General features: G+C 35.1%; 1 protein-coding gene across 1 annotated transcript in view; it reads right to left on the reverse strand.

Moving 5' to 3' along the window:
- The window catches only part of PPP1CB (protein phosphatase 1 catalytic subunit beta), a 76,341-nt gene that overhangs the window by 19,600 nt on the left and 34,782 nt on the right, over positions 1-21,959 (reverse strand). Inside the window, exons 2-5 of the mRNA XM_027850464.1 lie at positions 17,532-17,663; positions 14,624-14,854; positions 11,300-11,404; positions 3,705-3,776 (exon numbers count right to left, since the gene is read on the reverse strand). Coding sequence (XP_027706265.1) covers positions 3,705-3,776; positions 11,300-11,404; positions 14,624-14,854; positions 17,532-17,663 — 540 coding nt within the window. The remainder of the gene's footprint in view (positions 1-3,704; positions 3,777-11,299; positions 11,405-14,623; positions 14,855-17,531; positions 17,664-21,959) is intronic.

Raw genomic sequence — 21,959 nt, forward strand, 5'->3', positions numbered from 1 at the left:
CTAGAAATTTGCAGGTCTTCTGAAGCTAGAGATATACATTTTACAAGATTCTCCTTGAAGAAGTCAGTGCTGACTTATAATTGGACACAAAACTCTTCTTCATGCCATCATTATAATTCCTTAGTATTCTGAGAATGTGCTTTCTTTGTTTTTGCACTAGACATTATTTTTCAATACAGATTAAGTGAGACATTAAGACTACAGTAGTTGGGCAGTTCTCTTCTAAAGCCAGAAACCTGCAATCTTGGGGGCCAAATCTTATAAAAGTTAGACTATAATTGATTTATTTAGTAGGAAGGTCTTTAAATTTGTCATACAATGTATCAATGTTAAATATCAGGCAAACTGGGGCAGCTAGGTGGTGCAGTGGATAGAGCACCGGCCCTGGATTCAGGAGGGCCAGATTTGACACATTACACTTACTAGCCTAGCTGTGTGACCCTGGGCAAGTCACTTAACCCCATTGCCTAACAAAAAACAAACAAAAAAAAATATCAGGCAAATATCATTAAAGGCAAAATGGCAATGTTTCAAAGTCCATATTTCTACAACCCTTAAAGAGAAATTAGGATCTAGTTTGCCCAGAAAATGATTTATTAATGCCTAGTAAGGACCACTCTTTCAGATCATGCCTCAATTTACTCCCCACCTCTGTACTGCCTCACTTTCTCTACTCCCCAAACTTTATAATTCTGGAATCATAATCAAATCAATACTTTCATTGTGACTTGAAAGGGCATGTCCATCTACTCCCCAAATTTCCACTTACCATCCTGGTAACTGTCTAAACCAAAGCATCCCTTCCTGGCTACCACTCTGTTTTAAGTTTACAGTAGTCTTCCCCTGTTAGAAAGTATACTCCTTGAGGTCAGGGACTAATCTTTTTTGTATTTTAATCCCCACATTTAGTACAATACTTAGCACATAGTAAATGCTCATTCATTCATTCACATGGATGAATTTTTAGTTCCTTTTGACTTTTAGATATTGATCTTATTTAAAATTATTTAGTATTAAAGTCATTATGCCCTTACACTATCTGGATAATTGAATAATGATGGGATGTACACATACTATTTACTTATCATAGTAGTGTTGATTTATTCCTTCCACACAGGGACATGGCATTCCTGTACTCTGGAAAATCTACATAAAATTTTTGCGCCTTCCTTTTGTACCAGAGAAGTCTAAATTTTTTTCTTCTATGCGGTGGTTTACAGAGTACCTTATTGTAAAATTTGGGTATATTTATGGTGTTAAAAGATAAAATATGTTGGTATTATATAATATCATACATATTTTATGCATTTCTGAGTTTCTGAACTTTTTTGTTGTCACCTGTGGCTTCCATAAAACTCCCCAAAAGTTCCCATTTAATTTCTTATGCTGACCTGAGATATATTGAAACCGTGATGGGGAAAGTTGCAACGTGGAAGGGATAACTACTTTTTCATCGAGTTGCCCTCAATTCCCTTACAATCTGGCTTCTGCCACCAACATGAAACTAAAATTGTTTTCTAAAAGATTTCCAATGATCCCTTAATTGTTAAATCCAATAACCTTTTTTGGTCATCTTCTTTTCACTGACCCAATTTACAGCATCTGACACTTTGGTTAACCCTATCTTTACGTATACTCCTTTCTCTTACGGCTTCAGACTCACCACTTTTCCTGTTTTTCTGACTTTTCTCCTTTGTCTTCCTTCACCAGTTCCTTTTAAATCTTTTAGCAAGGTATCCTCAAGATTTTGCCCTTAAATATCTAACTTCTCTACAGTCTCCTCTCTAGCAATCTCATTTGCTCCTATGGCTTCATCTCTGCAAGTGACCACCAAATCTTTTATCACTAGCTTTGACTTCTCTTTTGAGTTCCAAAACAGTACCACTGGCTGCCCACATGACATTGCCACTTGGGATGTTCTGCCCATCTAAAACACAAACTAGTTTATGATCATAGCCAGTTCTTCCTACTATTTCCATCAGTTGAAGTACTATTTTCCTCATGTTCATGTGCCATCTGACTTGCCTCTTTTCCTTCCACTGGATTCACTAAAGGTGATTGTTCTATTGATGGCTAAAGCTTATTTTATGTGCCTTTATTTAAATATTTTGATAGAAGTTTCTATGTTATGCTTGTACATGGGGGTGGGTAGCTTTGGAAGGGTCAATGCAATGACTTTTGAAGGACCTTCAATAACCACATACATACATACATACATACATACACACACACACACACACACACATCAATCAAATGGTCAAATGATATAAGATTGTTGGATGGTTGGGCTCTTTCACAAAGGCTTGGTTTAACATACTTGTTTAGTATTCTAAGGTGTTACCATTTGAATTTTATAAATGTTATTGTGCTATGGTAACATTAATTCACTTTTTTCCTCTTATATTTACATCTTATGTTTTTTACCTGTAAATATCTAGCACACTTTGAGGCACGAGATAAGTGTTTAATAAATCTTTTATGATAGATTTAGGGCTAAAAAGGACTTCAGAGATCCATTAAGTGGACCCAGAGAGGCTGATTTACTTGCTCACTTAATTTCTTTTCTCTCATATGCCAACATTAAGTCCAGTTTGATACACTCCAAGAATAGTCAACTCTGTTAAAGAATGACTTTTTTTCTACAGTATCATCTGCTTAATTTAGTAATTTGTTGATATCTGCTACTCCATTTCCTTTTTGCTGGTAGGCAATTTGTAGACCAGCAAAGAGGCTCTGCAAAATGGAAGTATGAAGCAAAGTTAGTATTTTGCACTGTTATGAAAGATGATGCTATTCCAAGAGTTGAATAAGAGTGGTTAATTTGGAAAACTTTCCATGTCCCCCAAGTTAGGCCTTACTAATATGACTTTATACTAATTCTTTGATTATACATATGTATACTCACATAAAGCCCAAATGCACATTACAAAGCCAATGCAGAGGTTTTAAATGAGTGAACCTCTGCTTCCCTTCATTACTATTGCAACGTGAAGTAAACTAATTGTCCAGAACAAAGGACAACAAGATCATTTGCAAAAGTCAACCACCACACTTTGCCATCCAGGTAATTTCTGCTTACTTTGGTTTGGACCTGCTACAGCTCCTCAAAAGTTATTCTATTTTGTCATTTAACACTATTTGGTTACATCAAATTTTAACTATATAAAACTGGCTAATTCTTGGGAAGGGCCTTATCAAGTTAGCAGACTTGAGGCAGAAGATTATAAAAGAACTACTGGAAAAATTTAAAGAAGGTGACTAACATTAGATCAGGTATACACATATATACATACATACATACACATTTTTAAAAATTGTTCTGAAAAAGGGCTGAAGATGGAAGTTAGTTTGTGCGTGAAACGACCAACACCTAGAAGAGTAATTAAATGTGAAGGTACCATTCAAAAGTATATACTAATAGAGGAAGAACATGAGAAAAACTTGAAGAGAGAATTAAAGATGGCCAGAATCACGATAGTAGAGTATCAAATTTTAAATCCATTTTTTTTGGTGAGATGATTTCAGTATAAAGAGATATAAGTTAGTATAGATCAAGCAGTATCCATTTAATCCACCTCCTGGATAGAGCAGCACCCAGGTAGAACTCTAAACATAATTAAATTTGAGCCAAATTGCTAAATCTCCCAATATAATGGCACTTTACCCAAGACAAATGTTTTATCCAAGTCTACAGCATAATATACCTGTATCAGGGACATCTGTTGGTCTCATAATTCTCCGAATCTGCTCCATTGATTGAAGATCTGGTGAAAGTCCTAAATAGAAAGCAAGGGAAATACATGTGGTATAAACATTTAGTATTATTCAATAAAAAGTACCTCAGAAATTAATTGTACTTGAATAAAATATATTTTAAAATGACAATTTCAGAACCGAGAGCAAATAGGAAATTTATCATTAAAAACACAGCAACTTTGTTTTGCTTTCAAAAAGATAGTTAAAAAAAAAAACTATTGAAAACTGAGAAACAAACATTCATTTTGAAGGGGAAAAAAAACCCCAAGACTGTCTGACTTCAAGGAACTATTATAATCCATATACATATACAATCAACCTTTGCTTCTGACTATTGATAGCTATTTAAGTATACATTCACAAGTATCTACAAAAATCATAAGTCAATAGAAAAACAGCACAATCTATTCAATTCATGATATCACATTAAGAAATAAAGAATCCATATTTTATATAACTTAATGTCCTACTATATTTTAAATAGTTCTTATTCCTTTAGTGCCTACAACTAATTTTTTTTCAATGCAATTTTACAGGCAAGCTGAAAAAAAATATCTAGTAGTGATACAGAATTCTATGCCTAGTTACTCAAAGGGTCATCTCTAATAAGAGGGATAAGAACTTACTCCATTTTAAAAACAAGTCTACACAAAAGAAAATTTCATAACTTGATTTAGCAATTCATTCTAAGTTTTCCCTTCACTGTCAGAATTTTAACTTTTCCTCTAGCCATGTTCATAGTATGCTCCTGAGCACCAGATTTCCATTTATTGCTTCTGACTGCTGCCATTTCAAAGCTGCTACCACCTACCTCTTACAACTCTTGCTCTGGAACAATAATCCAAACACTACCATTCATGGGAACATGTCAAACAAATGCTCTAAGTCCACTCGCTGTCCCTGCAACTTTCTTCAACAGAACTTGGAAAGAGTTTACACTAAAAATAGAAATTTTGGTAGAATAATTGTTTTTAAAAATCCACCAAAATTGTCGCATTTTAGTCAAACCTGTGGTTTAGTGGACGGGACACTGGACTTGGAGTCTGAGATCCTAAGTTCAAATCCCAATTTTTGCTACTTCTTACCTGTTTAACCTTACACAAATCACGTTAGCAGCTATGTGTTGTAACAGAAAGAGCACTGGACTTGGAGTCAGGAAGATCTGAGTTCAAATGCTGCTTTAGACACTTACTATCTGAGTGACCTAGGGTAAGTCACTTAAACCATTTTCAGTCTAATTTTCTTCATCTGTGAAATGAAGATAATAGCAGCATCTACTTCTCAGGATTGTTGTGAAAATCAAATGAGCCAACATATGTAAAATGGTGTGCAAACCTTAAAGTACTACATAAATACTACTACAGTTATCCCTTTCATGCCCCCATGATCTTGCGAATCTTAAATTTTTTTGGCCCTCCCTTTGTACCAGAGAAGAAGTCTGAATTTTTTTTTTCTTTTACAGAGTATTTACAGTAACTTACTGTAAAATCTCGGTTAAGTATTTGGTTATAAGCTATATGTAGGTCAATGTAATATCTCTACATTTCTAGCCTCTGTGTATCATCTGCTAACTTTCGTATTCTTTTCATAAACTTTAACTTTTTACTTATTTTAACTTTTAAAAAAGAAACTACATATTCATGGCATTAAAAGATAAAATATGTTGATATTATACAATAGTATACCTATATTTTATGCATTTCAGAATTTCCAAACCTTTTCTGTGTTGTCTGCTGGAACTTTGTGTGTTGTCTATGGCTTCTGCAAAACTCCCCAAAAATTCCCATTTGATTTCTTATGCTGACCCACGCTATATCAAAACTGTGATGGGGAAAGTTGCAATGTGGAAGGGATAACTGTATTAAGACACAAGCTCTCCAGTCCCCAGTTTCCTTATCTGGACAATAGGGGTTGGACTAGATAATTTCTATGGTCGCTTTCTAGCTCTAAATCCTATTATCTAAAATGGGAGACCATTTCTACATTGTAAAGGGGTAATCTTTATCATTAGGCAAATATTAAATATACAATTTGTAAACAAGTTGGAGAACAGAGGAAATCATAGAATCAGAGTTAGAAGAGATTTAACGGCTATCTAATTCAACCTACACACAAAAGATGTTTTTCGTCAAATGCCAAAAAACCATGAAATGTTAACAGAAATACTATACTACCTTTAAAAAATATAATAAACAGTATTAATTTCTTAAAATTAATTAATAAAGGCAATATAGTGTCATGGATACAGAACTGGCACTGACATCCAGAAAGCATTGGTTCCAGTCCTGGCTCTAACCCTTACCAGCTTTCTGACTCTGCGTAAGATACAATTTTTTCAGGGCTCAAGGCTGGAAATCACAGGTCCAGTCCCTACCTCTATCTTAATAAAATGCAATGTTTGGTACCACATTATATTGGTGACTTAGTCAAAATCATCTCCTTGAACTAGCTCTTCCCAGGCTTCTAATCTCAGCTCAATTATTTCATATCTCCCAAACATCATAGAAAAGATCTCACATTTACATAGCAATTGACAGTTTACAAAGCACTTTCTTCTAACTGTAAGGTAGATAATGAGGTTAAGTGATCTCCTGCATAGTCACATGATTCACAAGTTTCAAAGCCAAAGTCTTAAAATAAACCAAAGATTTTCAACTCCAAATTCAATGCTCTTTTCCACTATGCCACACTCCATATATCCTGTCTTTGAGATCGATATGTTTTCTTGCCCAGTGAGCATATTTTAATGTTACTGTTTTTTGCTTCTCCTAGATTGTCTTTCATTTCTGCACACATGCATTCCCAATTTATTGCTCTCTTTTGTTTCTCGGGAGAGACTCACCATGGCAGATTCCAGTCTTTTCTATTCTGCCCACTGTTTTTGCTGCTCAGGTCATAAAGTCTGCTTTCATAATTCTCATTTTTCTTTTGAATCTTTCAGGAACAGCATATTGTGGTTCCATATTCTCCCAATGTTCCACAGTGTCCACCATCTCATCAAGTGTTGGATCTTTTTCCATTACTTTGCAGTATTTATTCATAGATATTTGAACTCACTTACTAGATTTGGAGGGCACATTTCTTTCTGTTCTTAATGTTTTCTCTGTTGATTTATCTGCTTATGTTCAAGGTCTTTGGGTTTTTTCCTTATTGAAATCTTTGGTAATTTCACCCCCTTCAAAACAAAACCCAAGAACCAGTGCCTGCCCTGAGCTCACTCAGCAAACATCCTTCTTCTACCCACTAGTACCCTAGGGTTCTTGGGTTTTGTTTTGTTAATCTTCTTTTGGATTCTGCATCTTTGACCTAGACCATAAAAACAGCTGAAGCTGCTTTATCTTTGGTACATAATTTGTTTTGAGAGGTCACAGGGATCAGAGAAAATGTCTTGCTCTCTATTTTCTTGCTCCTCCATCATATTATGCTGCCTTTAATTTACAAACATGTATTTACAATGAACACAAGAGAGAGCTCCACCTACAACCCCAAGATGAAGTCTATATGCAATTCAAATCAATTTTAAAGTTTTAATTTGTATTTAATAGGTTATATTATTTTATTATTTTATATTCCATTTCAATATGATTTTACATATTACATTTAATTTTTAAGAGCCAATGATATAAAACGCATTATGACAGGTATTGAAGATATAAAGACAAAAATGAAACTGCTGATCTCAAGGAATTCTCAATCCTCCAGAGGGAAGAGGGCACTGGTGTAGATACAAGTATCAGATAAATAAATACAAAGTAATTTCAGGAAAAGGACAGAATACTAACAATCAGGGAAATCTGGAAGGGCTTCCCATAGGAAGTTGCACCCGAATAGAACCTTGAAGAAAGGTAGGGAATCTAAGAGACAGAAGTAAAGAGGGAATGCATTCCAGTTATAGGCCTGTGCAAAGGCCTAGAGGTGGCAAGTAGTATATCGAATCTGAAGAATAGTAGGTTGGTATGATAAGAACAGAACACACGAGGGGAAATAACATTAAACAAGGTTGGAAAGGTGGGTGGGAGCTAGATTTGGATAACTTTAAATGCTAGGCTGAGGATTTTGCATTTTATTCTAGAGGCAATAGGGAGCTACTTAATATTTTTCAGTATGACAGTGATATAGTCTTATATATGCCTCAGAAACAGAAGGGATTAATTCATTTGCTGTATGTTTTCCCAGCACAGCGCCTGTTACAGGGTAACAGTTTGATATTCATTAATTAAATCGGCAGCTGTGTAGGATGGACTGTGAGAAGAGAGACTGGGGGCAGGCTGGCCATGAGAGGCTACTGCAAATATCTAATACACAATGACAGATACAGAAATTCATCATATACTTTCTTTGGGAACAAAAGCATTAGCATGAGTTCCAGCAAGGACTAGCAATTAGCAAAGAGTTAAGAAAAGAATTAGCAAGACTTAGATATTTTTGCTAATTATCAGACTCAATCTTCAAGATAGGGAAAAAGTCAAGCATCTAGATTTCTAAATCATTTAGAATGGCAGAGGTATGAAGAATATCTGACAGTACAGGGACAAGGAGAAGCGTAAACAGTGTAAAACTGAGAACTGAAGACTACTGTAGAGACTCACAAGTTAGAATAGGGTAGGAGGAGTTAAGGAAGAAAAAAGCATCCTTTGTCTCCTCCCAATTCCATCTTCTATGAAATTCACTTGTATTTTCTTAAAAACAAAAACGAATACAACTTTACCCTCTCTTAACCCCACTCATCAGTCCTACTGGTGTCTGAAAATCAAAAAGTGCTTTGGAAGCATTTCAAACACTACAAAAATTCAGAAAATGCCAGGGTCTGGCCCTGGGAAAATAATTAATAACTAATATTTACAAAGCACTTTAACAGTTGCAAAGCACTTTACATATCTTACCCCATTTGACCCTCAAAGATTTGTGCTATTATCATCCTAATTTTACAGATGAAGAAAGTAGGGCTGACAGACGCTGAATGACTTGCCCAGGGTCACAAAGCTACTAAGTGTCTGAGGCATATTTGAACTCAGATCTTCCTGAGTTCAACGAGGTGGCCCAGTAGACACAGTGCCAGGCCTGGAGTTAGGAAGACCTGAGTTCAATACGGCCTCAGACACTTATTAGCTGTATGACCCGGGCAAGTCACTTAACCCGGTTGGTCTCAGTTTTCTTATCTGTAAAACGAGCTGGAAAAGGATATGGCAAATTATTCCAGCATCTTTGCCAAGAATACCCCAAATGGGATGGCAGAGTTGGACATGACTGAAAACTGAACAAAAACAAACTTCTTGAATCCACCAAGCAAAAGGGCTCCATCCACTGTTCCTCAACAAGACACTTAACAAGCGCTAATACAATTAGTCTTTTACAGTTACACAGTGGTGACTCAGGAAAAAAATGGTGCTTTCTATTCTTCCTACCTAAATTATAAGCTCATCAAGGGCTGCTGTTCAATAACTACTTAGTGATTTTTGGAAAGTATAAAATCAGTCAAAGAAAAGCAAGAGAATTAGAAAAGGAGGGGAAATTTAAAAGACAATTAAGGCTTTATTATTTGGGCTATCTGGCTACTGGGATTTCTCCAAGTTTCTCTCTGGGGCAGTATGATTATATTTAATCATCTGTGGACTTAAAATGCAGAATGAGACATGTTTTTTAATAGAACCAACACAGGAATTAGTTTTGCTTGACTATGCATATCTGTTACAAGGGATTTTCTTTTATTTTTTCCAATCTGGAGGGAGCGGGTGAAAAACGGGGATTGAGGATAAGAAAGCCCACCTCCAAAAAAAAAAAAAAGTAATTAAAGTATGTTTTATATGACAAGAAAGAAGGCATCACCGAACAGGACAGCTTTGAAGTTACATGTTAAATTTATTACACATATTTTTAAGAAGCAACCTGTACCTAAACAGATTCTCAGTTCCATGTATAATTCTTTTTTCTGTTCTACTATGTATATGAAAACGTGCATTTTATTTGGTGCTGAAGTTACAAGTAAAAATTAATTTAAAATTTAAAAAAATTAATCATCTCTTAGTTCCACTAGTTCTATTACACTTAAAGACCTATTGAGAACCCAGCCAAACATGGCCAGTCACGTAACTGTGCATGTGCTATTATAATCCAATATTTAATGATTTTAAAACATATTCAGTCACTATAAGAGAAGTAGTCTGGTGTAGTAGTAGAAAGACCAGTACAAGTAGTCAGAAGATGTGGATGACTGTATGACCTTCAGAGTAAGTCATTCTCTACCAATCTCACTGGATTGTTGGTGATACCCAATTGAAATAATGGATGTAAAAGTTACTACATAAATTATAACGTGTAACAGTAATGGGAAGCAATTTTTACTCTTATACTAATCTATGTCCTGACAAAAGAATGATGGTCATCACTCCATACTTGAATTGCTGCCCAATTTCCTTGAAAAATGCTTTTGTAATGTTATTTCTCTAGTCAAAAACCTTGAATATATCTCACTACTCAGAATATAAAGGCAAGTTCCTCTGCATGGTATTTAAAGTCCCTTATAATCTGGCCCTACTTTACTCACACAAATCTATTTCATGCTTGGTGCCAAAATGTATTCTTAATTAGAGACAGGCAAGTCATTTCTCTGTTCCCTGAATATATAACAAAGTCTAAAAATGTTGAGTATCTTCTCCCCAAAATTTAGCCATTAAAATCAAAGCCAGAGTCTTATGCCCTCTGTAATAAGCTTTCCCCAACAATTCGAGGCCTTGTTGATCTCTACTTTTTCTGAAATTCTGCATTTACTTTATGTGCCACACATTTTGGAATTTACTGTTGTATTTTTTACATATACAAATATCTTCTCTCTAACTGGATGGATTTTAAGCTTCCTGAGGCCAGACATAAAGGTAATAGGTATTCAACAACTGCTGAAATGGACAGAACACCATTATCTATCACATAAGCTATTATACATTCCAATGTATTGCACAGGCCATATGGAAAAGCAATATTCATCTTCACATACATTTTTGTTATCTCAACAGGTAATCTGTTATGTCTAAAGCTCTGTCCATGTGCACAAAAAAAAATCCTTTCAATGAGATTAGGACTGGTGAAGTAGGAAACACATCAGCAAGATGATTGTAGAAAGTCTTCTGACAAGATCAGAGCAAAATGCAATTTGCAAAATGGAGCTCAAGTAATACTCTAGTTTGGGGGCTAGAAAACTACTGCCCACTGGATTTAAGCCAGTGAGCTAAGAATGTTTTTTACTTTGACCCTTGGGCTATAGCTTGATGACCACTAGTTTAGATCAAAAAGTCTCCAAAAGATGTCAGGAATTTTTAGATTTTATAATGGTATCTTAACATATACAACTTCATTACTCAAATACAATTCTCAATTAGTGAAAAAAAAAATATATATATATATATACACATACTTATAAATATAAGAGCTATTTTTGTTTCTCATGATCCAATTTCAGTTGCTTGATTTCCTAATTATTCTTCTATTATCAGGAAGATAACCATAATAATGAAAAAGAAATCTAAATAAGGTGAATTTCTTAGTTTACCTCCATGACAACAGAAGATCTTCTCATCCACAATGGCTGCAATAGGCAGACAGTTAAAACAATCTGTGAAAGTCTTCCATAGTTTAATATTAAACCTTCGTTTGCCTATAAAATCAACATATAGAATAAGTTTATAGGAAGTCACATATACCCTAACTATATCATGAATAAAATTAAAGGATCATTTCCCAAACTGAACTTAAGACTTAATATAAAGATCATAATAAGCACTAAGATACTTTACTAAAGATATGTCTACCAAATGTCTTTAGGCAAATTAACCCAGCTTCAAATATATTCAAACAGCTTATGACTCACTTTCAAAACCTAGTTGGTACTCTGTGTAGCGTGGGTGGGAGGAGTAAAGAGGGGAGTGGAGAGGCATTGAGATTTTGGGTAGAATGTCAATTCTTTTTACTTGAAGATGGTTAAGGGATCACTGGTTAACAAAGTTTAAAACTGGAACCAAGCAAAGGGCATTTCCTGATGCTAGCTAGTTTTTACTTTTCAATGTCTTACCACTTGTATAGAAAGTACCACTTGTGTAGTAAGGTATAAATGGAAGCTAAAATGCTAAAATTTTTCCCACAGTTTGCCATAAGAAACTTCAGCAAAACAAATGCCCTGCAATTCTATTTAAAGCTGCCATTATGCTATAATAGTAAGTAAGTGATCCACAGGTGGGATAGGAGGGAGGAACTAAATGCTGGTTTCCTTAGATTTTCAATTTCATGGCTTGGCCTCAACACCTATCAGCAGTAAGGGCTGAATGTAACCCATATCAAAGTATGTTTGATTATTTCTTTCCTTTAAGACATTTCTCTGGGTACTAGAAGCCAGCCATAATTCCATGTCTTCTCACCAGCAGGAAATAAGTAAATTTTAGAAGAGCAGGATGTCGAAAAAAAGAGATTTCCATGACCAATTCAAAAAGCTTAAAATCTACTGTAGACACAGGTATCTTAACCAAAGAACCATTGAAATATAGCAAAATCTCACTGATTCATATTAATTCTAGGAGGACAATGAAATTATAAATCTTCTAAAGAGAGTGTACTATTTAGGTACATAAAACTACAACAAAAACTCGGATATTTTTCTTGAAAAGGTTCGGGGAAACTGATCTATGAAAAGGATGATTTATAAACAAAAGGACTATTTCCTTAGCTATGAAAATTTTCATTTGTTCAGCAAGATTGTTTAATTAAAAGTTTACCTTCAAATATCAATACAATCAATTAAACTTTCTTTATATTAAAATTAATTTCAACAAAAAGGATTATTTTTCAATCATTCCATCTAAATCCTCATTTGTATTTTGTCCTCTTATCCTCATTACTTTTCCTTCTATATTTACTGTCTACTTCCATTTTTCTGGTTCAGTTTATTCATTTTGCATTATTTCATAAAGATCTTTACAGATTTCTTTGTATTCCTTATCCTTGTTCGTCTTGAGTGCATTGTATATTTATGTTCCACAATTTATTTAACTATCCTTTCGTTAATGTATACTTAAACTATATGTAATTACATTTAACACTACTAGGGAGCATTGGAACAATTTTTTGTTTGTTTTGGGGAATAATTTTAAGATCTATTCCCAATAATAAGTCAGTGTATTCTTATAACTTTGCTGTATGTTGCCAGGCTGTTCTTGAAAAAGATTTTACAGTTTTGCAACTCTACTAAGCAATCAATGACTGAACTAATCTTTTGTACCCATGAGAGCACTGAGTTTTAAATTTTTTGTTGTTTTTAAGGTCCTTAAAATTCCCCATGTATCTCCAACCCCACCCAGCCTCTCTCCCAGAGAACTTTCTCATATAACAAAGAACATCAAAAAGAAGCAGAAGAAAACTAGCAAAGCCAACCAATAAAATCTAAAAACCTAAAAATAAATGCAATATTCCACACCTAGTATTGAGTTTTGACATCTTTTAAAAAGTTTTGCTAAGCAAAAACTATTTAAAATAGTGCAAAAATGAACTTCAGTTGACAAAAATTGGTTATAGATCCTAAATTAGGAAATTAATGAATAAAGTCTGTCTCTAATGTATATTATAGATAATATATCATTAGGGTTATTGTATTATATTAAATTATTATATAATGCTATATTAGTGGTATTATTACATTAGTTTATTATTATAATATTCTCTCTCTCTGTGTGTGTATGTATGTATGAGAGACAGAAAAATAGAGACAGAGACATTCTATGTCATTGATACTGGGAACTCCTTCATATGGAATTCTGTCAATGTATATGTTCCCTGCAACTTAAAGTCTTAGAGAACTGCCAAAAGCAGCACAAGTTTGATACTTCTGACTTAAAGCATTAAGAAGTTGAGTGACTTGTCCAGGAATATGCCATCTGTAGGTATCAAGAGTAGGACCTGAACCCAGATCTTTTTGGCTTTGAAACTAGCTCTCAATTCAAAAGGCCTGCTCTCATAATATGGGATAGATAAAGTAAATATAACCCAGAACAGGTTCAGAGTTAACACAGAAACTAGTAAATTTCAAAACTAACTCTATATATTCATTTTGTAACCAGATAAATCTCTGAACCAACAAAGATTTAGCAAAAAAAGAGAAACTAACAGAAAATAGCAAGAAGGTAGCTTTCTGGTTCGTAACTGAACAAAAAATGAGCAGGAAAATGGGCTATGACCTCTCATCTCTTGGAAACATTGTTTTCACTTAACAATATATCTCCTATTGACAAAAAATGGAAAAGAAAAAAGGAAAAATACTTTTAAAAGGATAATCAAGTTGAAAAGAGTAGCACTGGTACATGTGTACCCCAGAGTATGTAATATTCCTTGTCTATCCAGGTTTAATGGCACAAATTAGTAGTAGCAATATATTTAAACAGATAAACAGTTCTCATGGCATGGGGTTTAATAACACAGCTTGTCAAAAGTACTGAGAATCAACTCCTCAGTACTCGATAGAAAACAGGACAGAAATGTCTAGGAAAATCTTCACAGCTGATTTACCTACTGGCATCTCTGGTTTATCTGGATTATTTTCCTTGCTCTCAACTTAGAATTATATGCATGCTGATGAGATCCTACTATGTTGTACATGGCAAAACCCCTCCCACTCACTAATCCTTCCTCCAGGAAATGGAAGAATAAGACATATATCTCCCTCCTGGTTTTTTTTTCCATGTTCAGAATGCCTGGTCTTTGAAATACATGAAGCTGTGCTGTTTTTTGCTAAACATTCAAGTGCAAATCTCACAGATTCAATTGTTTATCCCCCCTCCCCGTTGTTTTAGCATTTAAATAATTTTCCATAGTAACTTTTACTTTTACTCACATTCATCATAGAATCCATAAATACGATTGATGCTAGCACATTCATGATTTCCTCTTAAGAGGAAGAAGTTCTCCGGGTATTTGATTTTATAAGCCAATAGCAAACAAATGGTTTCCAAAGACTGCTTTCCTCTGTCCACATAATCTCCCAGGAATAGATAGTTGGCTTCTGGTGGGAATCCTCCATATTCAAATAATCGAAGTAAGTCTGTATATTGACCATGAATGTCTCCTAAAAATAAAAAGCACATTTTTATAAGTCAGTCATGCATATGAAGAGTCCAAGTAATAGATTTTTGTGTTATTAATATGTTTAAGAAAAGTATAACTCTTATACCGCATGGAATCTTGTTGATTATTATGGCAAAGTAAAATGTCAAGCTGTGTTGAGGAGAAATGCCCTAACAAAATTTACTTTCAAATGACCCATGGCTTAATAAAAAGAAAGGTCTACAAACTGAAATTTGTATTACATGATACTGAATATTAAGTATTTTTTAAAAATCTCTACCACTTTAGAGAACAAACAGTCATTCTATAAACATAAAGCTTTACTCAAGGTATTTCTTTGTACAAAAATGTTTTAACTAGACGTACTTAAAAGTTATCCACAGTTTCTTTATCTATTTAAAATCAAGGTACTTTTAAAGAGTGGATGTCCAACTAGGCCTCTGTTGAGAGCGAAATGATTTGGGTGAGTTTATTTTTTGAGATTGGTTAAAAGTAAAATAAATTTATTTCAAAACAATACATGAAATGAAAATATTTAACTATGAAGAAATTTTGTTTTGATTTCTCTGAAACTCATCCGTAAATGTTATGATCCAGGTGAGCTGAAGTTGACCACTACAAGGACAAGAAGAAATATTTTAAGGGCACAATGAACAGGTTTAATCAATGTAGCACAACTGGGGATTTCTGGGAAACAAAGTACAAGCTAGAAAAGTTTAACATGAATTAAACTGACCTTTTTTAAGCAAAAGCAGAAGACAAATCTAAGAGTCTTTAACAAAATGAAAAACACTACAAAGAATAGCTACAGCAGAAGATAGATCTTATAAATCAATTTTTTGGAAATCTAGCCAAATTTACTGATAGCAGATCATTAAGTGATGAATTATGAACATTTTACATCTGTTTTATTGTTTTTGCCAAAAAGACGTTCAAGAAAAAACAGTAGGTAGAATGTGACCATTGAAACAAATTAGAGAAATCAAAAAAGTTAGGAAAAAAATCTCATTTATGAACACTTCAATACTTCAAGGATCTGTAATTTCATCAGTATGGAGAATCCCTTTGCTGATGCAGCTTGTGAATTCCTCTATCACTTAGTCAACCTGGTAATAAACCTACATAATTGTAAAAAACATAAACTTCCACTCTTTTCTAATTTTTAATGTTATGACTTTTCATACTTAGTTTTAGCCATATTCAGTTAAACAATCAAAGAATTTTTAGAGTTGTCAAGGATCTCAGTAGTCACCTATCTAGTCCAACTATACTCAAATAAGAATTCCCAATATAACATATGTGACAAGTGATTTGATTATTCAGTTTGAATGAGAGAAAACTGCTACTTTAAAAGTAAGCCATTCCAGCTTTGGATGGCTTTGTTAGTGTGTTTTTTCTGACATTAAGCCTTTGTATAGCTTAAGAATCAATTCCTCAACACTGTTTAAAAATGTGTTACTTTGTATAAAAATATTTTAAACAAGGTCTTTCAACCTGTAGAGAAAAAAATGTAGGTAAAATGCAAATAAAACAACAAAAATTTAAGGTCTAGTTGCCAGAATGAAAAATAGCACCAAAAACTTATAAGAACTGTAAGTCATCTCAGAGATAATCTAGTCCAGGGGTTCTTAACCTGGGATGTGTGAGGGTTTTGTTTTTTATTTTTTGACAAATTAATTTCAATATAATTGGTTTCCTTTGTAATCCCTATGTATTTTATGTACTTAAAAACTATATTCTGAGAAGAAGCCCAGAGGCTTTAAACTGCCAAAGGTGTCCATGACATAAAAAAGATTAAGAACCTCTTATCCAGTTCCCTCATTTTACAGAAGAGGAAACCAAGATCAAAAGAGGTTAAAAGATTACCCAAAGCCATTCAGTGGTAAAGCTAGGACTAGAACCTAAACTCATTCTCTTTTCACTAAACCATGATGAAATACTCTCTAAGGAGGAATCTGCAATAAAAATAATGATTGGAATAAATTTTACTATAAAACTTAAAGTCTGAATTCTTGTAAGGTGTTTGAGCAAGGAAATATTATAAGGAATGTATACCATATTTATTCATAACTTTAAAAACAAATATATATATGCATCATGTACATATGTACACAAACACACATACATACGTACACACATATTTCACTAAAGCCCTACTGCAATACTTCTTCAAAACATGGAAATCACCCTGGGTTCTTGAAGGTTTTGTAGGTCCTCAAACAACCTAGGATTTAAAAAAATATGGCCTGAACAACAGGATGTGTATTGTTTGATGAAATTTCTAAGTTTGGTCATATTAAAGCAAGGAGGGAAGAAAAGTCACATATTCTTGAGGCACTAAAATTTAAATAAAAGAATAAAAGATGAAAGAATCAAAGTTTTTCTTTGTTCAAGGACTTTTAGGTTATAAACAGTAAGAGCTATCACCATCATCCTTCTATTCAAAGAAAAGTCACTGCTGTCACTTAAAGCCCATATAAAACTCCAAAATAATATTCTACACCAAAAAGAAGTATAATAATTCTATAGCTTAATAGAAGACTAAATTTAAGATGCTTTCTACAATTATAATTACCTTAAATTTTAAACTTGTCTTCAAATCATTATGCAAATAAATTTAACTAGCAGTGAAGAATTTAAATTACTGTGAAGATGATTAGTTCACACAGGCCACCTACCACAAATTTTCAAGGGAGCTTCTAACTCCAGAAGTATAGGCTGACTGAGGAAGATCTCTCGAGATTTGATGCACAAGCCTCGGACCTCTGCTTCGGTCATCTGCACAATCTTCCCAGGACGACATCCCCGTACTGAAATGCAAAGGATTTAATAAATTAGTCTTTCAAATGAAAATTTTACATGTAATCTTCAGAAATATGTCCACATATGTCTTCAGGGACACTAGACACAGATTTGTTTGGTCTGCTGCCTGCTGATGTGGCACTTGAAGGCTGTGAATAGAGCTGTGACCAATGACTTCCCCTGCTTCCTGATATATTTTCTCCAGTCTCTATTTTTACTTATTCTCAAGCATTCAGGTGGAAGCAGCAGACCCTCAGAATCAGAAAGACAGCAGGGACAAGATAGTGAAGGTATACTCACTTTTCCCAAGAAACAAGCCTAGAATCTAGATGGGTAGTAGGAAGAAGCCAGAATAGCATGAACAGGAAGCAGTGGTTAAGAAGAGAAAGGGCTTGTACCCATCTGCCAGGAGGTCATAGAGCTTCGTCACACTACCAGAAGTCTTAACATTTCTGTCATCAGTTTTAGAATAGTAAAATTATTGCTTAAGTGAGCATCCTAAAAGTTCACATGAATTGTGGGGACCAAAACACGCAAAAAAGTGTCAATTATTAAACACGTAGTTGACTACATTTTAGTATTAGTATTCAAGCTCACAGTAAAATAGTCCATATATAAATCAAAAGATTTACAAATATACAAACTAGAAGGCTTAGTAGAGGCTTTAAAGAAAATGTATGTACATAAGATTTCTACCTAGTTTTCAAATGGAATACCAACTTAAATAAGTACTATTATGTACACAATTTTACTTATTAACTGAACTTAATTTTCCCATTCAATCACAATCAAAGAAGTACTGAAATTATGAAAGAGCATAGTTTGTAAGTAATGGAAACTATTAGCTGTATCCAGAAAAACATTAAGGCAGGAAAGGAAAGGACAAGCATTTATTAAGCAACTATGTGCCAGGCACTGTGCTAAACTCTTTAAAATATTATCTCAGTTTATCCTCACAACCACCCTGGGAGGTAGGTGCTATTATTATCCCCATTTTACAGCTGAGGAAAATGGGGCAAGAGGGTAAATGACTTGCCCAGGGTCACACAGCCAGTAAATGTATGAGGCTGTACTGGAACTCAGCTCTTCCTGATTCTGGGTCCAGTGGCCCTATCCAATGGTGCCACCTAGCTGCAACAATAATAATAGTTAGCATTTATATAGTACTTTGAAGTTTACAAAGTACTCTACCCATATCATTTGCATGCACAATACCTACTTAATTAAAAAAAAAGCTGACTGAATAATTTCTTGAATTGAGAACAGATTAGAGAAGGGAGAAACTGAAAGCAGGGAGATTAGGACGGAGCTACAATAAGCCAAGTAAAAGATGATAAGAAATGGAACTAGTGTGGTGACTCTGAGCGAGAACGTGGGATGAGATGATGTGGGAAGACTTGCCAAAACTTGAGCATGGTTAGATATATAGAGGGAAAGTAAAGTTACAATTCCAAGAGCGTAGAATTGAGAACTATGGTGGTACCCTCAATAGAAAAAAGGAAGACTGGAGAATAGGGAGGTGGGAAGGGAGAGACAGTGAATTACATTTTGGACATATGAGTCTGAAATGCCTATGTGACATTTGGCTGGAGATGTCTCTATGGGAAACTGTGATAACCTACTAATGACAGCAACCTGTCAAGATGCCAACTCATTTCTTCCAATGCACAAGTGAAGAAGAGAACTGTCTTTTTCATCCCTGCGGCTTAGAAGGGAAAGTCATAAATCTTTTTGAAAATAATACACTTATCTGGCATAGATGTGACTATTGCCAAGGCAGATTGTGAAGGACAAGCCAAAAAGCTGCTAGAATTAATGGAAAACTCAAATGTATAATTTGGGAATGTAGCTCAGGAGAGAGATTAGGACTGAAAACACAGATTTGAGAGTACTCGTTATGGAGATAATTGAACCCAAAGGAACTGATAACATCACAGAGAGGGTATACTGAAAAAATAGAGCCTATAATAGCAGCACTGGGGGACACACACAATTGAGGGCAGGAGATGGACAAGGCAGAAAAGAAAATGAAGGAATGGTTGAACAGGTAGGAGGAGAGCCAAGAGTGAGAAATGTCACCAAAAAAAGGGTCACATGAGCAACAAGACTGGACTACACATCTCCAATTCACACAACCTCTTAAACCTATCCAACAGAAATAGTTTACCAACGATAAAGCAACTTCAGCTGTCACCATGGTCTACACTACCTAGAATCCAAAATAAGGTTAGCCATAAACCCAGCAATTGATGTTCACTGACCTTGAGCTTACTCAGCACCCCTTCCCCACCTCCCTCACTACCTAACTGAAGGACATGACACAGGTTTGTGTTTCGTGTCTCAAACCTACCTCTACATGCCATTGTCCCTCGCTTATTACAGTGCTATGGAGACCCCAACTCCAGACTGTGGAAATTTGCTCATGCCTCCAGTCAGCATGGCCACAGCCCTTCAGGAGCAAAAGCCTGCCTAGAATTGCAACTCAGAAGCACTAGGGCTGCAAAGAGCTGGACTGGCTGTGATCAGGAAAAAGTCTCTGAACTGCTAGTGCTGGGCCAGAGAACTGAGGAACAAAGGGAAAGAGATAAGTCACCAGGACAGGACACTGTGCATGTTGAGGATTTTGCAACATTTTCTCAATATACCCTCTCTGTGATGTTTCTGAGGAGGGAAAGGGCAGAGCATCCAGCTGGGGCCAATTCTGATCAATCAATTATCAGGTGCGGCAGAAACCTAGGCTGCTGAACCATGAATTACCAATGTGGAAGGAGGCTGACTTTGAGATCCAGCCCTCAAGGAAACCACAACTGGGGGAAGGGAGTCAGGAAGTAAGTGATAAGAAAAATGGTGGGGGGGCAAGGGGGGGGTAACCTGAAAGTACCAAAGATTTCAGGAAGAAGTAATTTCATAGACCTTGAACAGATAAATGAACAGAAGAGGAAATATGGCTTACAGATCTGGTAAATGAGTTCAGGCACCTATGAATAAATACTGCTAAACAAAGGAAAACAATCCAATACTTGATGAAATACAGGACCCTGTGGAATTTGAGGAGAACATGTAATCACAACACACTGTTCCTGAGTGGTTTAGAAGAAATGAGAATTATGAGACCAGCACTGATGTTCTCCATAGCAAAAATAATAAGCAGAATAAAAAAGTTTGAATCTGAAATGATCAGACTTTACCAAAGAACAAAAGAAAGAATATATTAGAAATATAAAAAATAAGGAGAAGTGAAGGACAACCTAGAAGAAAAGAAAAACAAACAAAAAAACAACAGCATTAAAAGAAAATAAGCTCACCCTAAGTAAAACACATGGATCTCAAAGACAGGAATTGTAGAGACAACCTAAGGATCATAGGTCTCCCAGAATAACATGACAGGACAAAAAACCCTTACACCATGATGATGGAAATAATAAAAGAGAACTGCCCAGAATTTCTAAACATGAAAATGACATTCCAATTTAGAGAATTTACAGAATGCCTCCAGGAAAAAACCCAAGGCTACAAACTCCAAGACACATAGTGGTTAAATTTAACAATTCAATTCAGAAACAGCAATCTCCACAAGTCAGCAGACTTCCAAATATAAAGGAAAGGATATTCCAGCAAAATAAGACTATGCCCACACACACTGGAAAAAGGAAGAGGGAAAGGAACAATATGTTCCAAAAAAGCACTGGAGCTAAGGATGCAGGCCAGGGTGCCCTATCCTGCAAATGTGATCTTAACCATACAGGACAAAAGATGGATGTTCAATAATAGAGTCTGAAACATTTTTAGAAAGAAAACCAGAAATGAAGAGATTATGTGCTTTTTGAACACTTCACACAACAGAAATGCAAGATGAGTGAATAAACACAGCAGGCAAGGTCAGCAACAGAGTGACAACATAAAAACCAGTAAGACACTTCTTTCTTAATGTACACACAAGGAGACAGAGGTGAAGGCGGAAATCTGGTAGAGGTAAGTGAAGTGGTGGACAATTATGGTGGCATTATGGACAAAACTTTACTATACTCTGTCTACAATGCTCTTTAATGAGATTACATTATAATAAGGCAGGATACATGAAAGAGGGGGAGAATAGGAGGAGGATAGTAAGTGTGTGATATGGGCTAGCAATGAAGGGAAAGTGACCTCTATAATCTCAGAAAGAGAAAAGCCTAAAGGAAAATGGGTGAGGAAGAAGGAGAAAGAAGACTCACCTTGGAGGTGGGAGGGGGTTCCACTGATATGAATTAAGGGAGATGAGGACCACACACTGGTAAGATCTAGGGATATGATGCTTGAAAAGT

This window comes from Vombatus ursinus, unplaced genomic scaffold, assembly GCF_900497805.2.
Source record: "Vombatus ursinus unplaced genomic scaffold, bare-nosed wombat genome assembly UNPS02009062.1, whole genome shotgun sequence".
Lineage (NCBI taxonomy): Eukaryota > Metazoa > Chordata > Mammalia > Diprotodontia > Vombatidae > Vombatus > Vombatus ursinus.